This window comes from Hyla sarda, chromosome 1 (genome assembly GCF_029499605.1).
Source record: "Hyla sarda isolate aHylSar1 chromosome 1, aHylSar1.hap1, whole genome shotgun sequence".
Classification (NCBI taxonomy): Eukaryota; Metazoa; Chordata; class Amphibia; order Anura; family Hylidae; genus Hyla; species Hyla sarda.
The window spans coordinates 540,172,503-540,195,462 of record NC_079189.1 but is presented as its reverse complement, the minus strand read 5'-3'; the positions used below and the strand labels follow the sequence as shown (position 1 = coordinate 540,195,462).

Here is a 22,960-nt window from a genome sequence, read left to right as displayed (position 1 = left end):
GAAAACTACAGAGCTGTGCACCTGCACAAAGAGCAAGCCTAGCAAGAAAGTCCGGAAATGCATGGACTATATAGAAACCATGACTGGCTATACATCAATACTCTGCTCTTAAAGTGCCGTATTGCTTGGCAGATTTGCCCAAAAAAAACAACAACAAAAAAACGCTATTGTGCATACATTGCAGCAGTGTTTCCCAACCAGAGTGCTTCCAGCTGTTGAAAAACTACAATTCCCAGCATGCCCGGACAGCCTTCGGCTGTCCGGGCATGCTGGGAGTTGTAGTTTTGCAACAGCTGGAGGCACCCTGGTTGGGAAACTCTGCATTACAGGATAGTTTATTCAAACATATCGATTAAAGGGTACCTTTCATCAAAAAAAAACTTTTGATTTACTATAGATTAATGTATGCAGAATAACTTTACAATTGCATGTTATTAAAAAATATGCTTCATTCTATTTAATTTTCCACTTTGAAAAAATGACCACTAGGGGTCTCCCTACCAGTCCTTTTTTATAGATTTCAGACTCATGCTGGAGTCCTAAATCTCAGACTGCTGCTGGGACACAGGCAAGTACAGCACTGCCCCCTGGCAGTGAGCAGTGCTGAGTTTGTCTGTGTCCCGGCTGCAGTTTGAGATTTAGGACTCCTGCATGAGTCTGAAATCTATTAAAAAAAAAAAAAAAAAAAAAAAAAAAGGACTGGTAGGGAGACCCCTAGTGGTCATTTTTTCAAAGTGGAAAATGAAATAGAACAAAGCATATTTTTTAAATAACATGCTATTGGAAAGTTATTCTGCATACATTAATCTATAATATATCAAAAGATTTTTTGATGAAAGGTACCCTTTAAAGAGAGGACCTGTGGCCAACACCCCAAACATGAGATTGCATTAACATTAAATAGCTTAAGGTACCCTGATCACACTCCTTTTTGTAGTCAAGGGGGTGTGAATATTTTACACTGAGGGGCATGTATGCCTAATATACGCCCTGTTTAATCCAGTCCTTCCACCCCCATTAAAAATAATAATTTTACACCCATCTGAACCTTCAACCTAACTATAAATCCATATATCTCAGGAACCAGGAGGCAGATCAGAAACTGTACAAAGTTGTGTAATCAGGGCTATTTGGCTTAATTTTGGGGGGTTAGCCAAAGGCCCACTTTAAAGGGGTACTCCCTTGGAAATTATTATTATTATTTTTTTTTTTTTTTTTTTTTTTTTTTTAAATCAACTGGTGCCAGAAAATTAACAGATTTGCTAATTAATTCTATTAAAATCTTAATCCTTCCAGTACTTATTAGCTGCTGAATACTACAGAGGAAATGGTTTTCCTTTTGTAACACAGAGCTCTCTGCTGACATGACCTCAGTTCTCTCTGCTGACATCTCTGTCCATTTTAAGAACTGTCTATGGTAGAAGAAAATCCCCCATAGCAAACATATGCTGCTCTGGACAGTTCCTAAAATGGACAGAGATGTCAGCAGAGAGCACTGTGTTCCAAAAAAAAAAAAACCATTTCCTCTGTAGTATTCAGTAGCTAATAAGTACTGGAAGGATTAAGTTTTTAATACAAGTAATTTACAAATCTCTAACTTTCTGGCACCAGGCTAAGCCAGGAGGAAAAGCCCAAGCCAGATAAAAAGATAAAAAAAAAAAAAACCACAACTCACTCAGTCTTGCACAACCGTATGTGACTATTGTTTTCTTAAAAACAAAGTCACATGCATTTTTTTTTTAGAGACCATGGATGACATTTATCATAGTCTTTGGACTTTGCGCCTTTTTTTGCACCTTTTCTAGACACAATCAGGGTTTATTTGCTCCTTTTGGTTTACACATTTCTGCTCATTTTGAGTTGCAATCCACTGATTTTGTCAATACACATGATATGGAAGGATTTTATGAACTGCACCTTTGTGAAAAGAAGCAAAAAAATAAAATAAATAAAAAAGGCACAAAGTCACTGGAAAGTCTCTAAAGTACACCAGGCCAGACTAGGTTTACCTGTACAAAATTTATCAAATGCTCTGTGACCATTTAATACATTTGGTGCTCCTACACATGACCAGCACACAAAAAAAGTGTAAAAAAAAAAAAAAAAAAAAACCTACAATGATAAATGCCAGCCCATAACGCCAGACACTTTCATGCAAGTATACCCACTAGGGGGCACAGTCATTGTTGTAAATGTTGGCACCCCTGAAATTTTTCAAGAAAATTAAGTATTTCTCACAGAAAAGGATTGCAGTAACCGTGTGTATTGGAACTAAACCAAAAAAGGGGAAGCAAAAAAAAGCAAATTGGACATAATGTCACACCAAACTCCAAAAATTGTCTGGACAAAATTATTGGCACCCTTTCAAAATTGTGGAAAAATAAGATTGTTTCAAGCATGTGATGCTCCTTTAAACTCACCTGGGGCAAGTAACCGGTGTGGGCAATATAAAAATCACACCTGAAAGCATATAAAAAGGAGAGAAGTTCACTTAGTCTTTGCATTGTATGTGTGCGCTACACTAAGCGCGGACAACAGAAAGAAGAGAACTGTCTGAGGACTTGAGATTGTTGATATTTTTCCACAATTTTGGTTCTCAAGGTTACAAGTCCATCTCCAGAGATTTGCCTTTGTCCACAGTGCGCAACATTAGCTACAGTGCCATGGGTTGCAAACTTCTTGATAATCTCCCTGGGTGTGGACAGAAGAGAAAAATTAATGAAAGGTGTCAACGGAAGATAGTCCGGATGATGTATAAGCAGCCCCAAACAAGTTCCAAAGATATTCAAGCTGTCCTGCAGGTTCAGGGAGCATCAGTGTCAGAGCAAACTATCCGTCGACATTTAAATGAAATGAAACTATGGCAGGAGATCCAGGAGGACCCCACTGCTGACACAGAGACATAAAAAAGCAAGACTACATTTTGTCAAGATTAACGTGAATAAGCCAAAATCCTCCTGGGAAAATGTCTTGTGGACAGATGAGACCAAGATAGAGCTTTTTGGTAAAGCACATCATTCTACTGTTTATCGAAAATGGAATGAGGCCTACAAAGAAAAGAACACAGTATCTACAGTGAAATATGGTGGAGGTTCAATTATGTTTTGGGGTTATTTTGCTGCCTCTGGCACAGGGTGCCTTGAATGTGTGCAAGACATCATGAAATCTAAGGATTACCAACGGATTTTGGGTCGCACTGTACAGCCCAGTGTCAGAAAGCTGGGTTTGTGTCCGAGATCTTGGGTCTTCCAGCAGGACAATGACCCCAAACATACATCAAAAAGCACCCAGAAATGGATGGCAACAAAGTGCTGGAGAGTTCTGACGTGGCCAGCAATGAGTCCAGATCTAAATCCCATTGAACACATGTGGAGAGATCTTAAAATTGCTGTTGGGAAAAGGCACCTTCCAATAAGAGGCCAGGAGCAGTTTGCAAAGGAAGAGTGGTCCAACATTCCGGCTGAGAGGTGTAAGAAGCTTATTGATGGTTATAGGAAGAGACTGATTTCAGTTATTTTTTTCCCAAAGGGTGTGCAACCAAATATTAAGTTAAGGGTGCCAATAATTTTGTCCAAACCATATTTGGAGTTTGGTGTGACATTATGTCCAATTTGCTTTTTCTCCTCCCTTCTTTGGTTTAGTTCCAATACACACAAAGGGAATAAACATGTGTATAGCAAAACAGCAAAACATGTGTTACTGCAATCCTTTTCTGTGAGAAATAATTTTCTTGAAAAAAATTCAGGGGTGCCAACATTTACAGCCATGACTGTAGTTTAGGCCTCTTCCTTTGCAAAACTGCTTGAATACCAGAATTACTTCTAAACATTAAGAGCAACCAAGTATGAAGAAATGCCAAGGCATGATTTATAGCACCAACATAAATCACATCATCTATAGAGTAATTTCCTTAGTACATGCAGAATTTCATATACACGAGGTTTTTAAAATTGCTTAGTTGCCCCCAGCAACCAGAATGCCGCTCTGGGAAACTGCAGCGTTGCTCTTTCCGCAAGCTCTGAAAGGAAAGATGTAATGGAAAACTCCACTTAATATTCCCCAGCTTGCAACAATATGCTGCTATGTGGAACATCCACATAATGTTTATTTTGGCAACTAATCTTATGCATGTGAATGCAGTTTCAGCAGCTGTGGTCATATGTAAGAAAAAAAAATAATATTTTGCTGCAGGAAAGTAAAAAACAAACCTTAACAGGGATAACCCTTCCCCAAATGTGCTCATAAAGGCCAAGTAAGAAAGCCATCTGACTTCTATGGACATACACTGGTAAAAATTAGCTCCTTTTTAAAATGTAAACAGCACCACACCTGTCCTCAGGTTGTTTGTGGTAATACAACTCCATTGACCCTGATTTACTAGAAGTGTTGTGAAGTTTTCTTTGTGGGCTTTAAAAAGAGATACTCCGGTGGAAATAGTTTTTTTTTTTTTTTTTTTTATCAACTGGTGCCAGAAAGGTAAACAGATTAGTAAAGGACTTCTATAAAAAAAAAAAAAAATCTTAATCCTTGCAGTACTTATTAGCTGCTGAATACTACAGAGGAAATTATTTTCTTTTTGGAACACTGAGCTCTCTGCTGACCTCTCTGTCCAGAGCAGCATATGTTTGCTATGGGGATTTTCTTCTATTCTGGACAGTTCCTAAAATGGACAGATGTCAGCAGAGAGCACTTTGCTCATAATGTCAGCAGCGAGCGCTGTTTTCCAAAAAGAAAAGTATTTCCTCTGTAGTATTCAGCAGCTAATAAGTACTAGAATGATAAAAAAATTTTAATAGAAGTAATTTACAAACCTGTGACTCTGGCACCAGTTGATTAAAAAAAAAAAAAAAAAAAGTTTCCAATGGATTCCCTTTAATTCCCTACAATTTTTTTCCATGGCATTTACTAAGGTTTCCCCATTTCTTTATTTTTTTAATACATTCTGATCTGTCAGGTTTTCCTCAGCTCAAATCAACCACTTTTTGTGGAAACCGGAGTAAATATGTAGTTTTTTGTGAAAATGTCGGGGACACGCCCTTCTGGCGGCCACACCCCTTTTCCGGGTGTTCTCAGTAAAATGGAGTGTTAGACTGGGTTCCCATTACGTTTTCCCCCCATACGTAATTGTAATATGTAATTCATTTTAATGAGCCGACCGCAGTGAAACGTTCGGCCGGCTCATTTTTGCCCCGCACCTAAAACCGTTGAAGAGCGGCAAAAATGAGCCGACCGAACGTTTCACTCCGGCCGGCTCATTGACATGAATTACATACGGAAGCGCATAGAAAGGCATACGGGAACGCGAGGTTTTAGCTCTCCCCTGCCGTATGTGCTCCCATATGGGGGAAAACCATAATGGGAACCCAGTCTTAGTCAGGTTTTCTTCAATTCTGGCGCAATTCGCCAGTATCTGGCGCACAACCTGACGGGTTTACAATAGTAAATCAGGGCCATCGACTTCAATAAACAGCTGCAAAAATGACACAACCTGAGGACCGGTGTGGTGCTGTTTTTTTGAAGATTTTTTTAAAGGATCAAACAATAAACCCAAAGAAACTCTTTTTAACTGTAGCCCTGGAGTTTGAGTTAAAGAAAACAGATTGTACATAGATCAGTTTCTTAACCAGGGTGCCTTCAGCTGTTGCAAAACTACAACTCCCAGTATGCCCGGACAGCCTTCGGCTGTCCGGGCATGCTGGGAGTTGTAGTTTTGCAACAGCTGGGAAGCACCCTGGTTGAGAAACACCGAGATTGTCCCAACATCCTTTGCCTACGGCCAGCTACCAGTCCACACACTTCCTGACATGAACCTATATAGTCCACAATTACATCTCTGTAATGATCATAGGAAAGTACTAAAATTCCTGACCAAAATTTTTTATAATCTGAGGTGGAATGTAAAGTCAAGGATGAGGCGCTGACTTGCCACAACAGACCAGGGAACACTTCAAAGAGGAGGCGCTCCAGCAGGAATGTCAGCAGGAAAAGGCTTTGCTAGGGTCATACTTCAGATTAAATGTTACTTGTTTATTGAGAAAGTTAACATGTTTGCTTTTATGGCCGTGATAAGATTACACTTGGCCGCCGACTCCACTCAGGATACCGGTGTGAAAAACAAACATATGTTTGGAGTCTTGGGCCTTTTTAAGTCCCATAGGCCAGAGTAAGGCATGCAATTGTGCAACATGACCGTGGTGTATCAGGCCATAGGGCACAAGTACAAGCGGCAAGTTACATTCTTTAATTCTTCAAAGCTGCCCAAGACCTCATAAAAAAGATCACTAAATGAAAGGACACAAAGATAACAAAGAACAAGCCGCAAGCTATACAGCCTCCTGCACATGGTCGTACTATGGCTCCCATATTTCAGAGCTACTCCCAACTAGCAGCATTCATTTTAGGGGGGTGTGAAAGAGTATGCCTGAAGTACACGCTGTACTAAGGGTCGCTATACAACCTTCAAACAGGAAAGGGCAAAAGGCTTAAAAAAGGGGTACTCTGGTGGAACATTCATTTATTTATTTTTTTAAATCAACTGGTGCCAGAAAATTTTAAAAATACTTCATCCTTCCAGTACTTAGCAGTAAGGAACTTCTTTTCGGATTTCTTTTGTCACCTGTCCATTTTAAGAACTGTCCAGAGAAGAATATGTTTGCTATGGGGATTTGATCCTACTCTGGGCAGTTCCTGGCATGGACAGGTGTCAGCAGAGAGAACTGTGGTCGTGACAGAAAAGAAATCCAAAAAGTAAAGAAGTTCCTCTGTAGTATACAGCTGCTGAGAAGTACTGGAAGGATTAAAATTATAGAAGTAATTTACAAATCTTTAACTTTCTGTCACCAGTTGGTTACAAATAAATAAAAGTTTTCCACCGGAATACCCCTTTAAAGCTGTTGAGATATGTACTGGATCTGCGCAGGTAACGCTTGAAGAGTATTAGGACATGTTCACATTAAGGATTTGTGAGGAGAGGAAGCTTTGCCAGGAATTCCACCCTGCAGGGTGTTCCCATTAACTGCAGTGGGATTTCGATTACAATGGGATTCCCGCTGCTGTGTGTCCACAGCGGAAGTTTCACTACAGAATTGCTGGTCCAAAGAGAAGGCAGGTGGATAAGGTACTGTAAACTTCCACACAGAAAAAAACCACCACTGACCTCTCACCACCACAAGAATTTAAAGATCAGGGTCACATAGTACAGTGCTCTTTAGAGCTGGGCAGTATGACTAAAAATGTATCATGGTATTTTTCTAATTTATTGTGGTTTTGCAGTATTTAATGATATTTGTGGTCGGGAATGGGGGGTTCCTCAGTATATAGTGTCAGGTGGTTGGGGGGTCCTCACCTTGGTACCCGGGGTCTTAGTCAGGCCGCCCGGGAACTCTCCATGTCTCTGCAGTTCTGCTTTAGTTTCCCCCCACACCTGCCCGCCGGGAGTCTTAGTCGGACTACACTTCCCAGAGACTCTGCGGCCGGACATTTCTCTACGCCATCAGGCATTGGAGTAGGTTGCTATGGAAACGTTATTGCGGTATGTGAAAAATTCATATCGTAGGACAAACACACTGGTATTCGGTATGAACCGGTATACCGCCCAGCTCTAGTGCTCTTCTCTATATCTGGCTGCTCTAGACACCGTGAAGAGAGCGGTAGTATGTGTACGACCACCGCTACATCTTAATGCTGTGAACCCTTTGTCAAGATCACTATGGGTCCCAGCTTTTGGGCCCCCAGAAATTACACATTTCCAAAGATGAGGAATAAATGGTGCTGGTGGTGAAAAGATCTTTAAGGTTTTTGTTTTTTTTTAAGGTTTTTTAACGATTTAAGTTTTCCCCCTTAATGGAGGTTAGGAATGTGTCCCAAAAAGGAGGAAACAATGTGTGCCTCCTAATTATCAATATCCAACTTTTCTAGACTTCTAAATAGCAAGTCTGCCTGGTTATGAAAGGTCACATGCTCTGATCTTCTGCTTCATTATAATGCAGATTTGTAATTTATTAAGCCAAGAAAGTTGGCTCTAATGCCCAGTTACACTTCGGTGGCTTTTGCTCAGATCTGCTTAAAAAAAGATTTCTACGCAAGGTAAATATGATAACCATATATCTGCTTGGAAGTTAAAGATCCCCCACTGGAGTGACAAGTGAGTGAAACATAGCCCTAGCTGAGTGGAACATAGCTGTGAGCATCTACCGAAAACTCCCACATCCCTGCAACAAAGATTCTTGGCACAAAGTGCGTAGGGTGAAAATCCCCTTGTGTTATTCTTCAAATAAGCAGTGCGAATGAGGGCATTGTTCTGCTGAACACTAATCCCATTTTATGGTGTCTTCATGTCATTTCACCTGTACAGAAACAGCTGTTCATGACAATTCAACAACATGGAGGCCTGGTGTGAAAATGCCCTATTACTATAGAGCAGAGTCTACATCGCACTATTTACACACTAGTAGTAATGGAAGGTTGTGTGCAGAGGTAAACTTAGCAAAGATTTGTATAGAAAAGATTACCAAAGGATGGTTAGGCTCCGTTCACACCTGTTCATTAAAATAGCGGCAGGGCCTGATCCATCACATTACAGACACAAACGGAGCCCAAGTGACCTTCATGGGGTCTGCTCAGTTTACATTACGGGGGATTTTGTGTGTTCATACACAATTTCTAGTCCTTTTGTTCTCCTGTAAAACAAGATGGCAGCAGAGATGTCTGGCAGCAGCACACTGCATTACCCTCTCCCCGTTGAAAGCTTGAATGTTGATGCACACTTGTCTGAAGCAAGTGTGCATGTAGATGGAAGGACAGGAATAGGGAGCATTTAAATTGCCATCTACTGTAGGGGTACAAGCGCTTTTACAGTCAAAGGGCCAGTAGTTCAACTCCTCGTGTTTTCAATGGTAACCAGCAGAATTCTGAATGAACATGGAATTTAATATCAAAATGCTTATAAAGATTACAAAAGGTGTCACTACCAAGTCAAAAAGCTCCAAAAATCTACAAAAAGATGCAAATTTAAAGGAGGCAGAACATTTCACCTTAAAAACCATGCAGTGTTGACCTTGAATTATTGTAGATTGTTCTCATTGTAATTCCTCAGCATTTATTCTCTTTAGCATGCTGATAAATCTGAGAGACTGTTTACATGTGGCGCTAGCAGTACTTCATTTGCATAGTGACAGCGCAATTTTACCACAATTTGTAAGATCGTAGTGGTATGGCTTATAAAATGCACCAGTGATGTCAATAGGAGGTTGAATTGCATGATTTGGATGCAGATCAAAGCAGATTTCTAATGTGGATTTTTCGGAACATACGTTTACCAACATCTGTACCATAAAGGCCTAAGCTGGTAGAATTTGTAAAAGATGCTTAAACAGTGCAGGATGTGCACTCAGCCCCAAACTAGGAGACATCAGTCACAAACTCCCCCCCCCCCCCCCCCCATGTCTACTGTAGCAGTTTTGGGAAATCTTCTGCTCAATGTTTTTAAGTCAAATTTAGGTCACACATTTTCTTTCACTTCAGCCTATACAATGACAAGCAGCCAGCATGCACAGGCACGACGACACTAAATACCTATACATCACTGAAGGATGCTACCACCACATCTGTCTCCACTCTTGGGAACAAAGTCACACTCCAGGTCATCTTATCAGACACCCACACAGTCCTGGCATAAACAGAGGAATGTCTCAATCCCTGTGGAGAGTCTGTCTCTGAGAATACATTTTACTAGTTTGGCGTCGGAGCCCTCTGTCTCCATTTTAGTATAGGGCTGCCTGGTCGTCCTTTGTTTTCTTCTGTTGCTCTTGCCTATTGGAAATGTTGAGTTGCCAAGAGTATCACAAAGAATCTCTTCTTTGGCTGCACTTGATCTACAAATAAGTAAAAAATGGGGGGGGGGGGGGGGGAAATGTCACAGTATGGACTTGCATGCATCACAAATATGACTCCACACATGGCATGGCTTTTAGACAGTCACATGTTTATAAGCGCTCCATGGTGACCAAATATAAAAAAGGTATAGGGGATTGGAGTGAAGAGCTTGTATAGTCATTCTGCCGACCTGCACTCTTATGGGCTTGCAGCCACTGACGGAATAACCTCAGGCCTCACTTCAGAACATTTGTGTGCCTTGGCTTCTGGTCTAGAGTTTTCCACATCTTCGGTCTGAAGCTTTTATAGCACATTTCACAACCATCTGTATTACTTGATGTAGCTTTGGCCTATTCTGCAGCTCTGAGCTCCCAATGACGTAGGAGCTGTCAAAACCGAGACTGCTAGTGGAAACTGCAAAAAAGGTTCCATGTCCAACATAAAATCTTAGAGTCCGCAATGAGACAACCAACAGACAGGTATAAAGGAAAGGGGGGTGGGCACAAGGGTCCAAAAAAATTTCAGTCTCGAAATGGACAACCTCTTTAAAGTAGTACAGTGGTCCCTCAAGTTACAATATTAATTGGTTCCAGGGCGACCATTGTATGTTGAGACCAGAACTCTATGGAAACCTGGTAATTGATTCTGAAGCTACAAAATGTCATCCGAAATTAGGAAAAAGTGAGGATAAAAAAAAAAAGAATAAATAACTAATATAAATAAAGCAAAGTCTTTCCATATAAGAAAGAAAAATATCTACTGGGAGCTGTAAATCTGTCTGAGGACAGGAGCTTCTTGAGGGTCCTGTACAGTACACACAGTGCCCTAAAGAGTAGTACAGAACATGTAATACCTCACTGTACTGTAGGGGGCACTAACAGACACCAGTCAGTGCATGCACTTCAGTAATACCGGTAAAGAGTAGTACAGAACATTAAGTACCTCCCTGTACTGTAGGGAGGCGCTTACCAGACATCAGTCAGTGCATACGTTCCAGTAATACAGGTGTTTTACCAGTGAATGCCCATTCTGATTGGTCAGTTCTTCCAGCCATTGACACGTTTCGCAGATCTGGACTGTCTGTACATTGTATGTTGAGTCTGGTTTCAAGTTACAATGGTCCAGAAAAGATCACTATGTTGAAACTATTGTATGTTGAGGCCATTGTAAATTGAGGGATCAGTGTATCCGTTACCAATCCTCACATGGCTGTTTTAGCAAATATTTGTATTTTCCATTAACCACCACTTCCATGGCATTTTAACTTTTGTGCTGTTTCTTCCATCCCTCCACTGACTGCTGGCATCACCGTTCTACTTGTCAAGGATGAGTTTCCCAGCAAAGAGACACAATGAGCACTGACTGGACAGTTTGGGTATAGTACCACCCTCACATTTACTACTGTGGCCCCTAAGCTTTGCTTGTGAAACTGTGGTATCCCATGCGGTGCCATTCGCACGTGGAAGCTGCAGCGTCAGACAGTACCCCGCAAGTTAGGTAGGAACATTCCTACCTGACAAAGAAATTGGTATCTAATTGGGGGCATTCCTAGAAATTTAGGAATACATGAGAAATGGCCACAGTCACATGGGGACACAAGCGTCTACTACAATAGACATGACATTAGGTGCTGGTAGTTTGCATTACTCTCCATGTACCTTATCTTCTAGTCTATGTGGACAGCACTGTAGACCAATAGGCTGCCAGCCATAACCTGATCGCCCATCTCTCTATGCACCAATGCTCACAGATACAGAGTATACAGGCATTCATCAGACTAGCAGCTCATACCCAAATGCTTAGATAAAAATTTTATGTAGACAAGCCACTAAAAATATATGAATAGTGAGATCGAAACGGCTGGGACACCAAAGGTTTTATACACAGAATGGCCTGGTGTCTCCTGAGTACAGCTGCGCGGGCCCCTATAGGAGTGCCACAAGCCCTCTGACCAAAGATCCCAATGAGTTTGCTTAAAATAGACTAACTGATCATCTAAAATATAAAAAATATGGTACAAAGCCACATTTATGTACAAATAAAGCATTATATAAGAAATCCTTATTTTGCTTACATAGCTTTCCAATTCAAAGTTTGATTTGGTCATCCTGTCTAGAAATTAATATTGCCCTTTGTGACCAATCAGGGCTCAGTTTTTACCCCAAAAAATAAAAAAAAAAGCCGTGTTTTCATGATAGATGTGGACCATTGTTTACAAAGCTAAAACCAGCCCTGACCAGCTCTTTGGCCTACACTGATGAACTGTAAGGGCTCAACCACACTGTGGAGCAGTGCTTCTCAACCAGGGTGCCTCCAGCTGTTGCAAAACTACAACTCCCAGCATGCCCGGACAGCCAACGGCTGTCCGGGCATGCTGGGAGTTGTAGTTTTGCAACAGCTGGAGGCACCCTGGTTGAGAAGCACTGCTGTGGAGAGTCAGTCGGCAGAATTCCTCTTGCAGCAGAGTCCAACTGTTTTTTAATGGGATCCTGCTGCTCTGTGCACAATGCAGAATTGCCGCAACAGAATTCAGCTGGCGGACTGGACGTCATGTCCGAATTCATTGCCATCTATTACAGCAAAAGTCCATGCGGTCCCACCTGCTCCAAGCAGAATGTCTGCAGTGTGAACGAGCCCTAAATCATTTTAGGATCTTCTAAATGGAGTGTGAATGGAGTCAAGGCTTATGGCCACCCATTGTGTATATGCCAGAGCTGATGCCCTCCCGAACAGCTCATCAGTGGGGGTGCAGGGATTCCGCACCTAATTGATCAAACATTGATAGCTTACCCTGTGACTAGGCTATTAACATTAGGTGCCTGGAAGACCCATTTAAAAAGGAAATGTAACATAACAGGGCTATGTCCAAGTAGCGAGAAAGGAAGAGTTGCATGTACCCCAAAGATGCCAATTTATTATAGCTGTTAGTCAGCTCTCTCCCATTTCTCACACAATTGACCAATCATTCATGTGATCTCAATGGAGAAGGGGCAAGCTTCTGTCAGACAGTTTTGGTGGCAGCTCCTCATTGAGGTGGTTGGGTGGTTAAAATGTAACATGCCTACTCAATCTCTAGCCAATAAGTGATCTGGCAGGACAGTTTGCAGGCCCCTATACAAGCTAGACAGTCAGCCGATCCCACCAAAAGGTGGCAGATTTAAAGAACACACTATATAATTAAATATATACACACACAATATATACATACATACACATACTAAATTTGCTGTGGTATATACTACCTCTTTACCAGAGTGTCAGACACCTGTCCCCAGATCTAGTAGCCATATACCTTCAACAACTGTCGACTGCATAAGAAGAACTGCACCTATATACTAGGTTTGTGGTCTCAAATCAGGTAGAGAAGTGACGGTTCTGGTGACCATCTTCTGACCGGTCAAAATTTACCATTGGTGGGCTCCATAGGGCTAATACCCACTAGGACCAAAAGGCCATGGAACTACTGAGATCTCTTGATCTGTGTTGACCTCACTGAAGGTCAACACGAAAGTGGGGTGATTTTCAGAAGAGGTCAAGGTAAGGGGACCAATGACAATGACCTCTTGACATATCTTTATACGGTCACACATTTTAGGTTTTTTTTTTATCAAGTAAGGAATAAATAGACAAAACACAAATGCCAAATTGTCACACAGTAGTATGCCAAAGTGAGAGAAGGAGGGGAAGAAAAAAAAAAAAAAAAAAAAAAAAAATGTATATTCTCTTGGCATCAAATTTGTTAATCCAGAAAATCCAGGCATAACAACCATGTAATGGAGATGTGGAAAACGATAAAGTGTGCCCACTGCAATAATCCTGAGCACAAACCAGGAGTGATGGTATCAAGGGAAGGACCACTCACCGTGTACTTGATTGATTTCAGAGTTCTGTGACAGAATTTCGTCTGCTAGTTTCTGAGCGGTGGGCAAGACCTCCGTGTGGTGAACTGTGATCAAATACTGTACAAATTTCTGCAGCTGGTCTCTGTTCATTTGAAAAAGGGTTTCTGAAATAGGAAGATGAAGCTTGACCTGATCGGGCTTACGGATGCGGTATAAAGACAGCGCCACCACATGTGCGCAATAGAAGATGTCCTTGTTCCCACAGCTGCAGGTCACTGAGGTAATCTTGCAACGGTCAAAGCTGATGGCTACATTGCAAACGGATTCTGGTTCGGACTGCATCGCCGGCTCGGTCACTGTGCCACTTAAGTGAAAACCTATGAGAAAGGCAAAACGCAAAGATTAGAAAATGAAGAGAAATTGAATGCAACAATTACTTTACATACGACTTTCATAAGTTGTACCCGAGGAGGTGCACATCAGGGTCAATAAGCATCCCGGGGAGGAGACCCTCACTCCAATCCCATAGGGGGGGGGGTGTCAGCAATTTCCTTCTCTTTCCATGGGATTTAGATATGAAGTATACTGTGGCACACCATTTGAGATTAACATAGCCTATTTGTGACTACATCTGACCTGCATCACATTTACAGCTTTATTTGTGGAACAGAATAATGTAGCAGATGCCACTATTCTGCTCCACAAAAATAAAAGGTATACTGTGGCTATGCAGACTGCGGGAAATGACAGATTACATTTGGGCTAATAATTCTATGGGCATGGCAGGACACTTTCCCCCCTGCCTCAAGGACTCTTAGGCCATGTTCACATCAGGGTTAGGTGTTTCTTTCATCGATTCAGTTAAAACTGGCAGAAGGAAAAATAAAAAATTAAATAAATAATTCTGGACCAGGTTTTTCCCCTCCCCTAAAATCCCACAGAAACCCAACAGACCCCTTCTAATGGACCTGTCGGGATCCATTAGTGTCCATTGTGACACCTATAATTAGAGTCTGTAATTGAGCCCCCAAGCGCTAATGTGAACCTAGCCTAAGAATCTGTGAAGTGTTCCATCTTAGGAATTGCATCTAGGAAAGAATATTGCGCAGAAACACTAGGTGGATAGATACTCATTTCTGTGCACTGCTGTATGGACTCTAAAAACTGGACTGTGGACTATCAAACCTCAGCTGGGAAATAAAACAGAAAGTGAACGTCTTCAATGATACAACCGTCTAAATCAAATCTAATTTATTAAGGGTACATTCACACATACAGGATCCTGCACAGATTTGATGCGCAGGATTTGTAACTGCAGATTAGAAGCTGTGCTCAGTCATTTAGTTTGCACTGAAATCTGCAGCAGAAAATCCTGTGTATCAAATCTGTGCACACGTGAACGTACCCTAAAAATGTATTCTCAGCAAGTTACATAATACAGTGTGTGGATCGGATGTTAAGCCAATTTGACGTGAAGATCCTAAATGCAAAAAGCAGCCAATAAGAGCAGCCAAGTGTCCATCCCGCGCACACAAAGCCATATTATTCCCCATCAGTGCAGGATATGAAGTGTGTCCAGGACTAATCACTCCAGGTTACCAGGAGCCAAGCTAAACTGGCCAAAATGGGCATCAGATGGAATTTATGTGCGGCCGCCAGCAACCTAAGCCCAAATGTCTTTGTGAATTACGTAGATTTAACCAGAGAAGCCTTGTTGGGGGTGAACCGTGACCTTTCATGTAAAATCCACATACAAACAAAGAGGTATACATCACAAATAGTAATAAAATGCAGGGTCCTTAATATGAAGGTCACGTATATAACAAAACACTGCATCAAGATGACAGTTGTCAATATCCCATATCCCTTTTCAGTATAAGCCGGTGACATTACTGGGATTTCAAATTATTTACACACGAGAGAAAAGTAAAAAACACATCTAGATATGCTCATTGACACACATTGTATCTGCTGCAGATTTAATGCAGTGTACAACAATTTGCATAGATTTAGCAGCATTAAATCTGCAGCAGATGGGGTACATGTGCATGTACATGTGAATGGGGTGTGACTAGGCGAAACAGCTTCTGAAGGTGTACGAGTACCCTCACACCTAGAGATAGGCCAAGAGCTGCTCATCACAGGAATATACCTCCAATATTTCCCCAAAATCCTGGACAGAGGCTTGGGATAAATCACTCTCCAAACTGTGGACCTCTAAAATGTTGCAAACCTACAACTCCAAGCACACAGATGGCTGCTTTAGGTTATCTTAGGCTACCAGCTTAGGTAACAAAGTGGGTACCTCTGACCTGACCATCAGCAGATAAGTGATTTTAACTAAGGCTACGTACACACTGCCGGCTGTCTCCAGCAGTGTGAAGGCCGTTATCTTAGGATAGAGAAGAGTCGGAGAGGGGAAAAAAATTAAAAAAAAATAAAAATTGTGCTTGCGCCGTATTTTACTCAGGCTTTTCTCTCCAAAAGTAACGGCTATTGAATACAATGCGGTCCATTGCTATGGCACAATTACGGGCGGCAAAATGCAAAAAAATAAAAACAAATAAAATTTGACGGTCGAATTTGCCAGAGCATACCAGCAGTGTGAAAGGTGCCAAACCAAGGAGTAGATCTAAGAAAAAGCATTGGCAAAACCCTACCAACTTCTCGGGATAAAAAGTCATCTGTGCATCTAAAGTTCCACCAGCAATGGAAAACAATGTACACCACACTGCACTATTGTCTGGTTTTTACTGACTAGACCCTGTCAGACCCTCAATGTCACTGCTGTCTATGGAGTGTTTCAGAAACATTTTTGTGGCTCTTCTCCAAAGATAGAGCAGAATGGGTAAAAATTTTTTTTATAAAGTACAGATGTGAACCTAGCCTAGTCACTTGATCTGTGCTACCGGAAAACGTCAGACAAAACGTAACAGAATCTCATATGCCAAAGAATTCCCCAAAACATAAGTCTCCTGGGAACAAAACGCAGAGGTAGACTATACATCCACTATATAAAATAATTGGCACTGATGGGATTACACAACGTATGCTTCTCAACATTGCCCTCGGAGCTGGAATCATGAGTGCCTTGTTTGTCAGTCTCTAGCCCATCAACCTTCATCTTTAAGCCCTACAAATGGCACAACTTAGCATCCAAGAGAACATAGTATAAAACAGCAAATAAAAAACGAAAACATAGTAATTTAATGTATTGAACGTTGCATTTAACAAAGACTTTAGGCACACACAAAGCACAGCTCTTCATTTCCCCATTCCCATCACACCATCTTATCAGAAAAATTAGGTGGCTTCAAGACTTTCCCCAAGGACCCTGGCATTTAAAGTGGGAAGCATCTAGTTACTCCTTCAGGGATGCCATGTTCTAGGAATACCCAGATGGAGGCAGTGAGGGATCAGAAAGGACATCCGAGATTACTGATGAAACCATAGAGATCCTCAGAGTTCCCCTCAAAGGGTCTCGACTAACATGCTAAGGTTTCATCCAACAACTCTCACATAAATTGGGATTACACGCCTTCGGTCCTCCTGAAACGCGATCTATTTTTGCTGCTGTGAGACGCTAACTTTATTTTTGACTCGTAAAATCAGATTAGTCTGGTTTCTTTGTGGTGGGCAGTGAGCGTCAGATATCAGGACGTCTTACATATCATACTGGGGCACATGTATCGCTGTCATAAGGATTGGTGCAGAATTTAAAACCCTTATAGAAACTACATACAAAAGTAGCACATACCGTAGTTCCAGTTGAACACACAAACCCCCGCCATCATTATGCATAAGAGTCCACCATCACAACCTAGCAGACTGCATAAAATAAAAGGAAAACAAGCAAAAATCAAGAACACACACACCACCATGACAACATGTCAGATGTGGCCTGTGATGCTGAAGCATTTCCCTAATTTATTCTGCACAGGGGGCCGGAGACCTCTCAGGGGGAGCCCAGCTCAATGAGATTACAATATCAGGGCTTGCTCTTTGAAATGCAGATTATGCCTGTGAAATGGAGGCCAAATCCCATGTTGCTCATAAGCATACAAAACCAGCAGACTAAACTGGCCAATACATACCAATATGGAAAAAACCCATACATAGAACATAAACATATATAGACCTAAAAAGACCTAAACAACCTTTGAACAGCAACTGGGATTAGGTTAGATCATACAAAAGGTGATTCTGTCATTCGGCATTAGTTATCCTCCACTAGATTCAGAATAGTCCTGTAATGGACATCTAATGGAATAGGTCACCTTTTTGGTTTAGTATGAATTCTAACGAAAATTCAAAAATAAAAAAAAATAAAAAAATTCAAAGGCTTGGCCAACCATACATATATTCTTAACGTGGAAATGTGGCTAGCAGTGGTTTAGCTCCAAAGGAACTTTGAAATTCGTCATCAACAGCCGGATCCTCCTTTAATTTAAAGTGTGTATAAAGAACCTCATGCGATGCTCAGGAGGACACCCTAATTCCAGGTCCTGCACAGTCTTCACCCTCCATCACCTAACCAGTTATGCTAATGGGGACTTTCTAAAGCCGCCATTGTCATTACTGCGGTGAAGTGTATTGACACAAGGATTACACTCCAGCATTCCTTTGTAATGCTATAATAGTCTCAATGACTTCCCAATTACACTGTGCAGCCTTGTCCTAAAGGACTTTACTGCTCAGATTAGTTTGCAAATGATCTGCAAGTTCTTACTTAGCACCTGTAAATTAAGCACCTACCTAGTGGTTCCCTAGGTATCTGAAGTGTGTGGGCTGAATGCTATTCCTCCTGACCTTCCACATGTCCCCACCCTGCCAAGGATTTGATCTGAACGGTACGGGGGAGAAAAGCCACTGCCAGACATTAACCTGTAGCATACATGCTGGATATTGTATGCCGCATTCTACTATACAGTGGTCCCTCAAGTTACAATATTAATTGGTTCCAGGACGACCATTGTATGTTGAAACCATTGTATGTTGAGACCATAACTCTATGGAAACCTGGTAATTGGTTCTGAAGCCACCAAAATGTCATCTAAAAATAGGAAAAGGTGAGGATTAAAGAAAAATAAGTAGATAATTAATATAGATAAAGAAAGTCCTTACATATAAAAGTAAGAAAGAGCTGCTGGAGGTGTAAATCACTGTCTATGTCAGTGTTTCCCAAGCAGGGTGCCGCCAGCTATTGCAAAACTACAACTCCCAGCATGCCCGGACAGCCGTTGGCTGTCCGGGCATGCTGGGAGTTGTAGTTTTACAACAGCTGGAGGCACCCTGCTTGGGAAACACTGGTTTATGTAGAGGACAGGAGCTTCTTCAGGGTCCTGTACAGTACACAGTGTCCCAAATGGAGCCACCCTTACTTGGTGTCCAAAGGAGCAGATAACCCTGGTGCAGGTAAGGAGTAGTACAGAACTTGTAGTTCCTCCTTGTACTGTAGGGGGCGCTACCAGACACCAGTCAGTGCATGTACTTCAGTAATAGAGGTGATTTACCAGTAAAATGCCAATTCTGATTGGTCAGTTCCTCCAGTTGTGACACGTTTCACAGATCTGGACTTTCCGTAGCATTGTATGTTGAGTCTGGTTTCAAGTTACAATGGTCCAGAAAAGTCCATTGTATGTTGAAACTATTGTAAGTTGAGGGATCACTGTACAAGAAGACAAATCATAAATACATTTAAGAGCATAAAAGCTTTGTGTGAACATGTTCTACCAAGTCACTATACACAAATCTAGAGGCCAGCCACCATTACATTTCTATTATAACCAGTGTAAACATTGCTAATGACTTGGCCAAAAACATATGTATAACATATTGGGCCTGGATTTTAATGGTAAGACTGTGGGGTTTGGTAGTGAGGCCTTTTGGATCCCCTTTCTGGGCCACTCCAGGTTTTCAGACTAGCCCAGATGCTGAAGACCGCTCATTACAGGGCATTCAAACTAGTCTAAAGTCAGTCTGCAAGAGAAGGCTGCGAGGTACTTGGCCCTCTGATTAGAACTTAAAGGGGTACTCCAGCCCTAAGACATCTTATCAACCCCAGTAGGATGCCTTACTGGTGGGGGGGGGTTGGGTTCCTGCCGCTGGGGACAATCTTGCATCCAGGCAAAATTCTAAAATGTTTGGAACCCCCCCCCCCCAAAGTGACTATATTAAGGCATTAAAATCTATAAAATCCATGTCACTTTGTGCAAAGATACATCAGCATCATAGCTTGATTGGATGCCATATACAGTCACGGCCGTAAATGTTGGCACCTAGGGCCGTGCGGTATGACCAAATGTGTGTATCACGGTATTTTTGTAACTTTTGGCGGTCCACTGTATATAACAGTATTTCCTCCTTCCTAGACTAAGTGAACTTCTCTCCTTTTTATCTTTCAGGTGTGTTTTTTTATATTGCCCACACCTGTTACTTGCCCTAGGTGAATTTAAAAGGTGCATCACATGCTTGAAACAATCTTATTTTTCCACAATATAGAAAGGGTGGCAATAATTTTGTCCAGCCCATTTTTTTGGAGTTTGTTGTGACATTATGTCCAATTTGCATTTTTTCCCCCCCTCCTTCTTTGGTTTATTTCCAATACACACAAAGAAGGGGAGATTTATCAAAACTTGTCCAGAGGAAAAAGTTGCTGAGTTGCCCATAGCGACCAATCAGATCACTTCTTTCATTTGTCAGAGGCCTTTTCAAAAATGAGAGAAGCGATCCGATTGGTTGCTATGGGCAACTCAGCAACTTCTCTTCTGGACAGGTTTTGATAAATCTCCCCCAAAGGGAATAAACATGTGTACAGCAAAACATGTGTTACTTCATTAAAACATTTCAGGGGTACCAACATTTACGGCCATGACTGTATGTGTAATGGAGAGGTAAGTCAGGATATGATCAAAACCACAATTTCTATTTAGTATTGTCACAGAAATCCCAAAACAGACACACACACACAGACACACACACACAGACACACACACACAGACACACACACACAGACACACACACACAGACACACACACACAGACACACACACACAGACACACACACACAGACACACACACACAGACACACACACACAGACACACACACACAGACACACACACACAGACACACACAGACACACACACACACACACACACAGACACACACAGACACACACACACAGACACACACACACAGACACACACACACAGACACACACACACAGACACACACACACAGACACACACACACAGACACACACACACAGACACACACACACAGACACACACACACAGACACACACACACAGACACACACACACAGACACACACACACAGACACACACACACAGACACACACACACAGACACACACACAGACACACACACAGACACACACACAGACACACACACACCTCTCCCGGCTTGAATTCCACACAGGTATCCATGACAACAATGCACCTGCCAGAAGTCAATGCCCCATTTCTATCACAGTAGGGCAGCCTCAGGCTTTTGGCCTGTACTTTACCTGAGCCAAATGTCTACAGAGAAGCCAAAAGAATACTACAGAAAGTGCCCGATATCTGTTTGGTTTCCTAGAAAAAGTGCAAAACCATTAAAGAAGATAAATAAATAAATAAATAAATAAAAAGGACAGAGTACTACAAGTAGACTGTTGGTTTTCTAATACACAACGAGACTCTCCCATTGATGCCTACCTCTGTGCTGGCAGCCGGGCGATTTTGGGGGCAGCTCACCAATCCAAACACCTGCTTGTTTGTGTAAATCTCATTCGAACACGGAGTAACAGATGAGCGGCGCTTTATGATTTTCACCCCCTGCGAGTGTGGAAATGCTTCCCCATTAAGAAGCACATCGCTCTACGTCCCGCTGTTTTTACTTGCTGCAATGCTCCCGGTCTGTACTCCAGCAACCTCCCTCTTGGTCTCTTATGGACCATTCTGCTGAAATTAGCTATTCATTACATGTGAAGGAGTAGCAGATTGAGCACGGCCCTGCTGAGAGAGCCGCTTCTTTACATGTCAATTCCAGAACAAAAGCATCTGCTACCTTCCAGATATGTATATTTAATGTCACTGCATAATGGGCAAAATGATGTGCTGCGCTTTGCTTGTTTGCTCAGCTGTAATGTACTCTTGTCTGGAATTGCTTTACAATGGATCCCACTGAAATTTGGAACATTAGGCCGTGTGTGCAGACAAAATTACTGAATTTTATCTCGCATCCCTATGCCATAGAGTAGCGTTTCCCAACCAGGGCACCTCCAGCTGTTGCAAAATTTCAACTCCCAGCATGCCCGGACAGCCGTTGGCTGTCCGGGCATGCTGGGAGTTGAAATTTTGCAACAGCTGGCGGCACCCTGGTTGGGAAACACTGCCATAGAGCAAGACAACAGGAATCACTTATGAGCAAAAGCCCAATGGACAATAAAGCCGAAGAAGCCTCCTAAGGTTAAAAGGGGTACTCCAATGGCCAGCGTTCAGAACTAAATGTTCTGAACACTGTTTTGGCGCTGCGGGGATCAAGCACACCCCACGTTACATCATGGCCATTCCAACTCAATGCAAGTCAATGGGAGGGGGCGTGACGACCATCACGCACCCTCCCATTGACTTGTATTGAGGGGGCGCAGCTATGAAGTCACGAGGGGCGTGGGTGACCCCTGCAGCACGAAAACAGCGCCCGGAATTAAATGTCAGGCCAGTGGAGTACCCCTTTAAAGCAAGGCAAACTAAACCACAGCAACATGGCTGAAGAAACACCATTCACCTTTTCACAATCTAAAAGTTCAATAGGGTAAGAAAGATCTCTGACATCGATGAGTTGACAACATTGCGCCATTCAGGGTATACAGCTACATTCAGTGTATAAGGTAAGTTGGGAAGCAGAGGCGCTGAATGGGTCAAAGAAGCAGCTACCTGGAATGGATCCTACTGTACTAGGCCCCTTTGACACTACAAAATTACCCCGTTTTAAAGATCCATTCGAAGTTCCGTCTAGAAAAAAAATAAATAAAAAAAGTCTGTAAAACGGCAGTTACAAAATCCTATACGGCCATTAGAAAATCCTATTATAGTCCATGGGATTTTTAAGTTATCCTTTTTAACCCGTTATAGCCCGTTAATAATAAAGGCCGTCACAAAATATCGGCAGTAAATAACGGGCTAAAAAGGATAATGTAAAAATCCCATAGACTATAATGGGATTTTCTAACGGTCGTATAGGA

General features: G+C 42.0%; 1 protein-coding gene across 2 annotated transcripts in view; it reads right to left on the bottom strand.

Annotated features, from left to right (window-relative positions):
- The window catches only part of ZSWIM6 (zinc finger SWIM-type containing 6), a 112,069-nt gene that overhangs the window by 55,099 nt on the left and 34,010 nt on the right, over positions 1-22,960 (bottom strand). For both annotated transcript variants that reach the window (XM_056541144.1, XM_056541153.1), the window contains exon 2: positions 13,736-14,092. In XM_056541144.1, the coding sequence (XP_056397119.1) occupies positions 13,736-14,092 (357 nt within the window). The remainder of the gene's footprint in view (positions 1-13,735; positions 14,093-22,960) is intronic.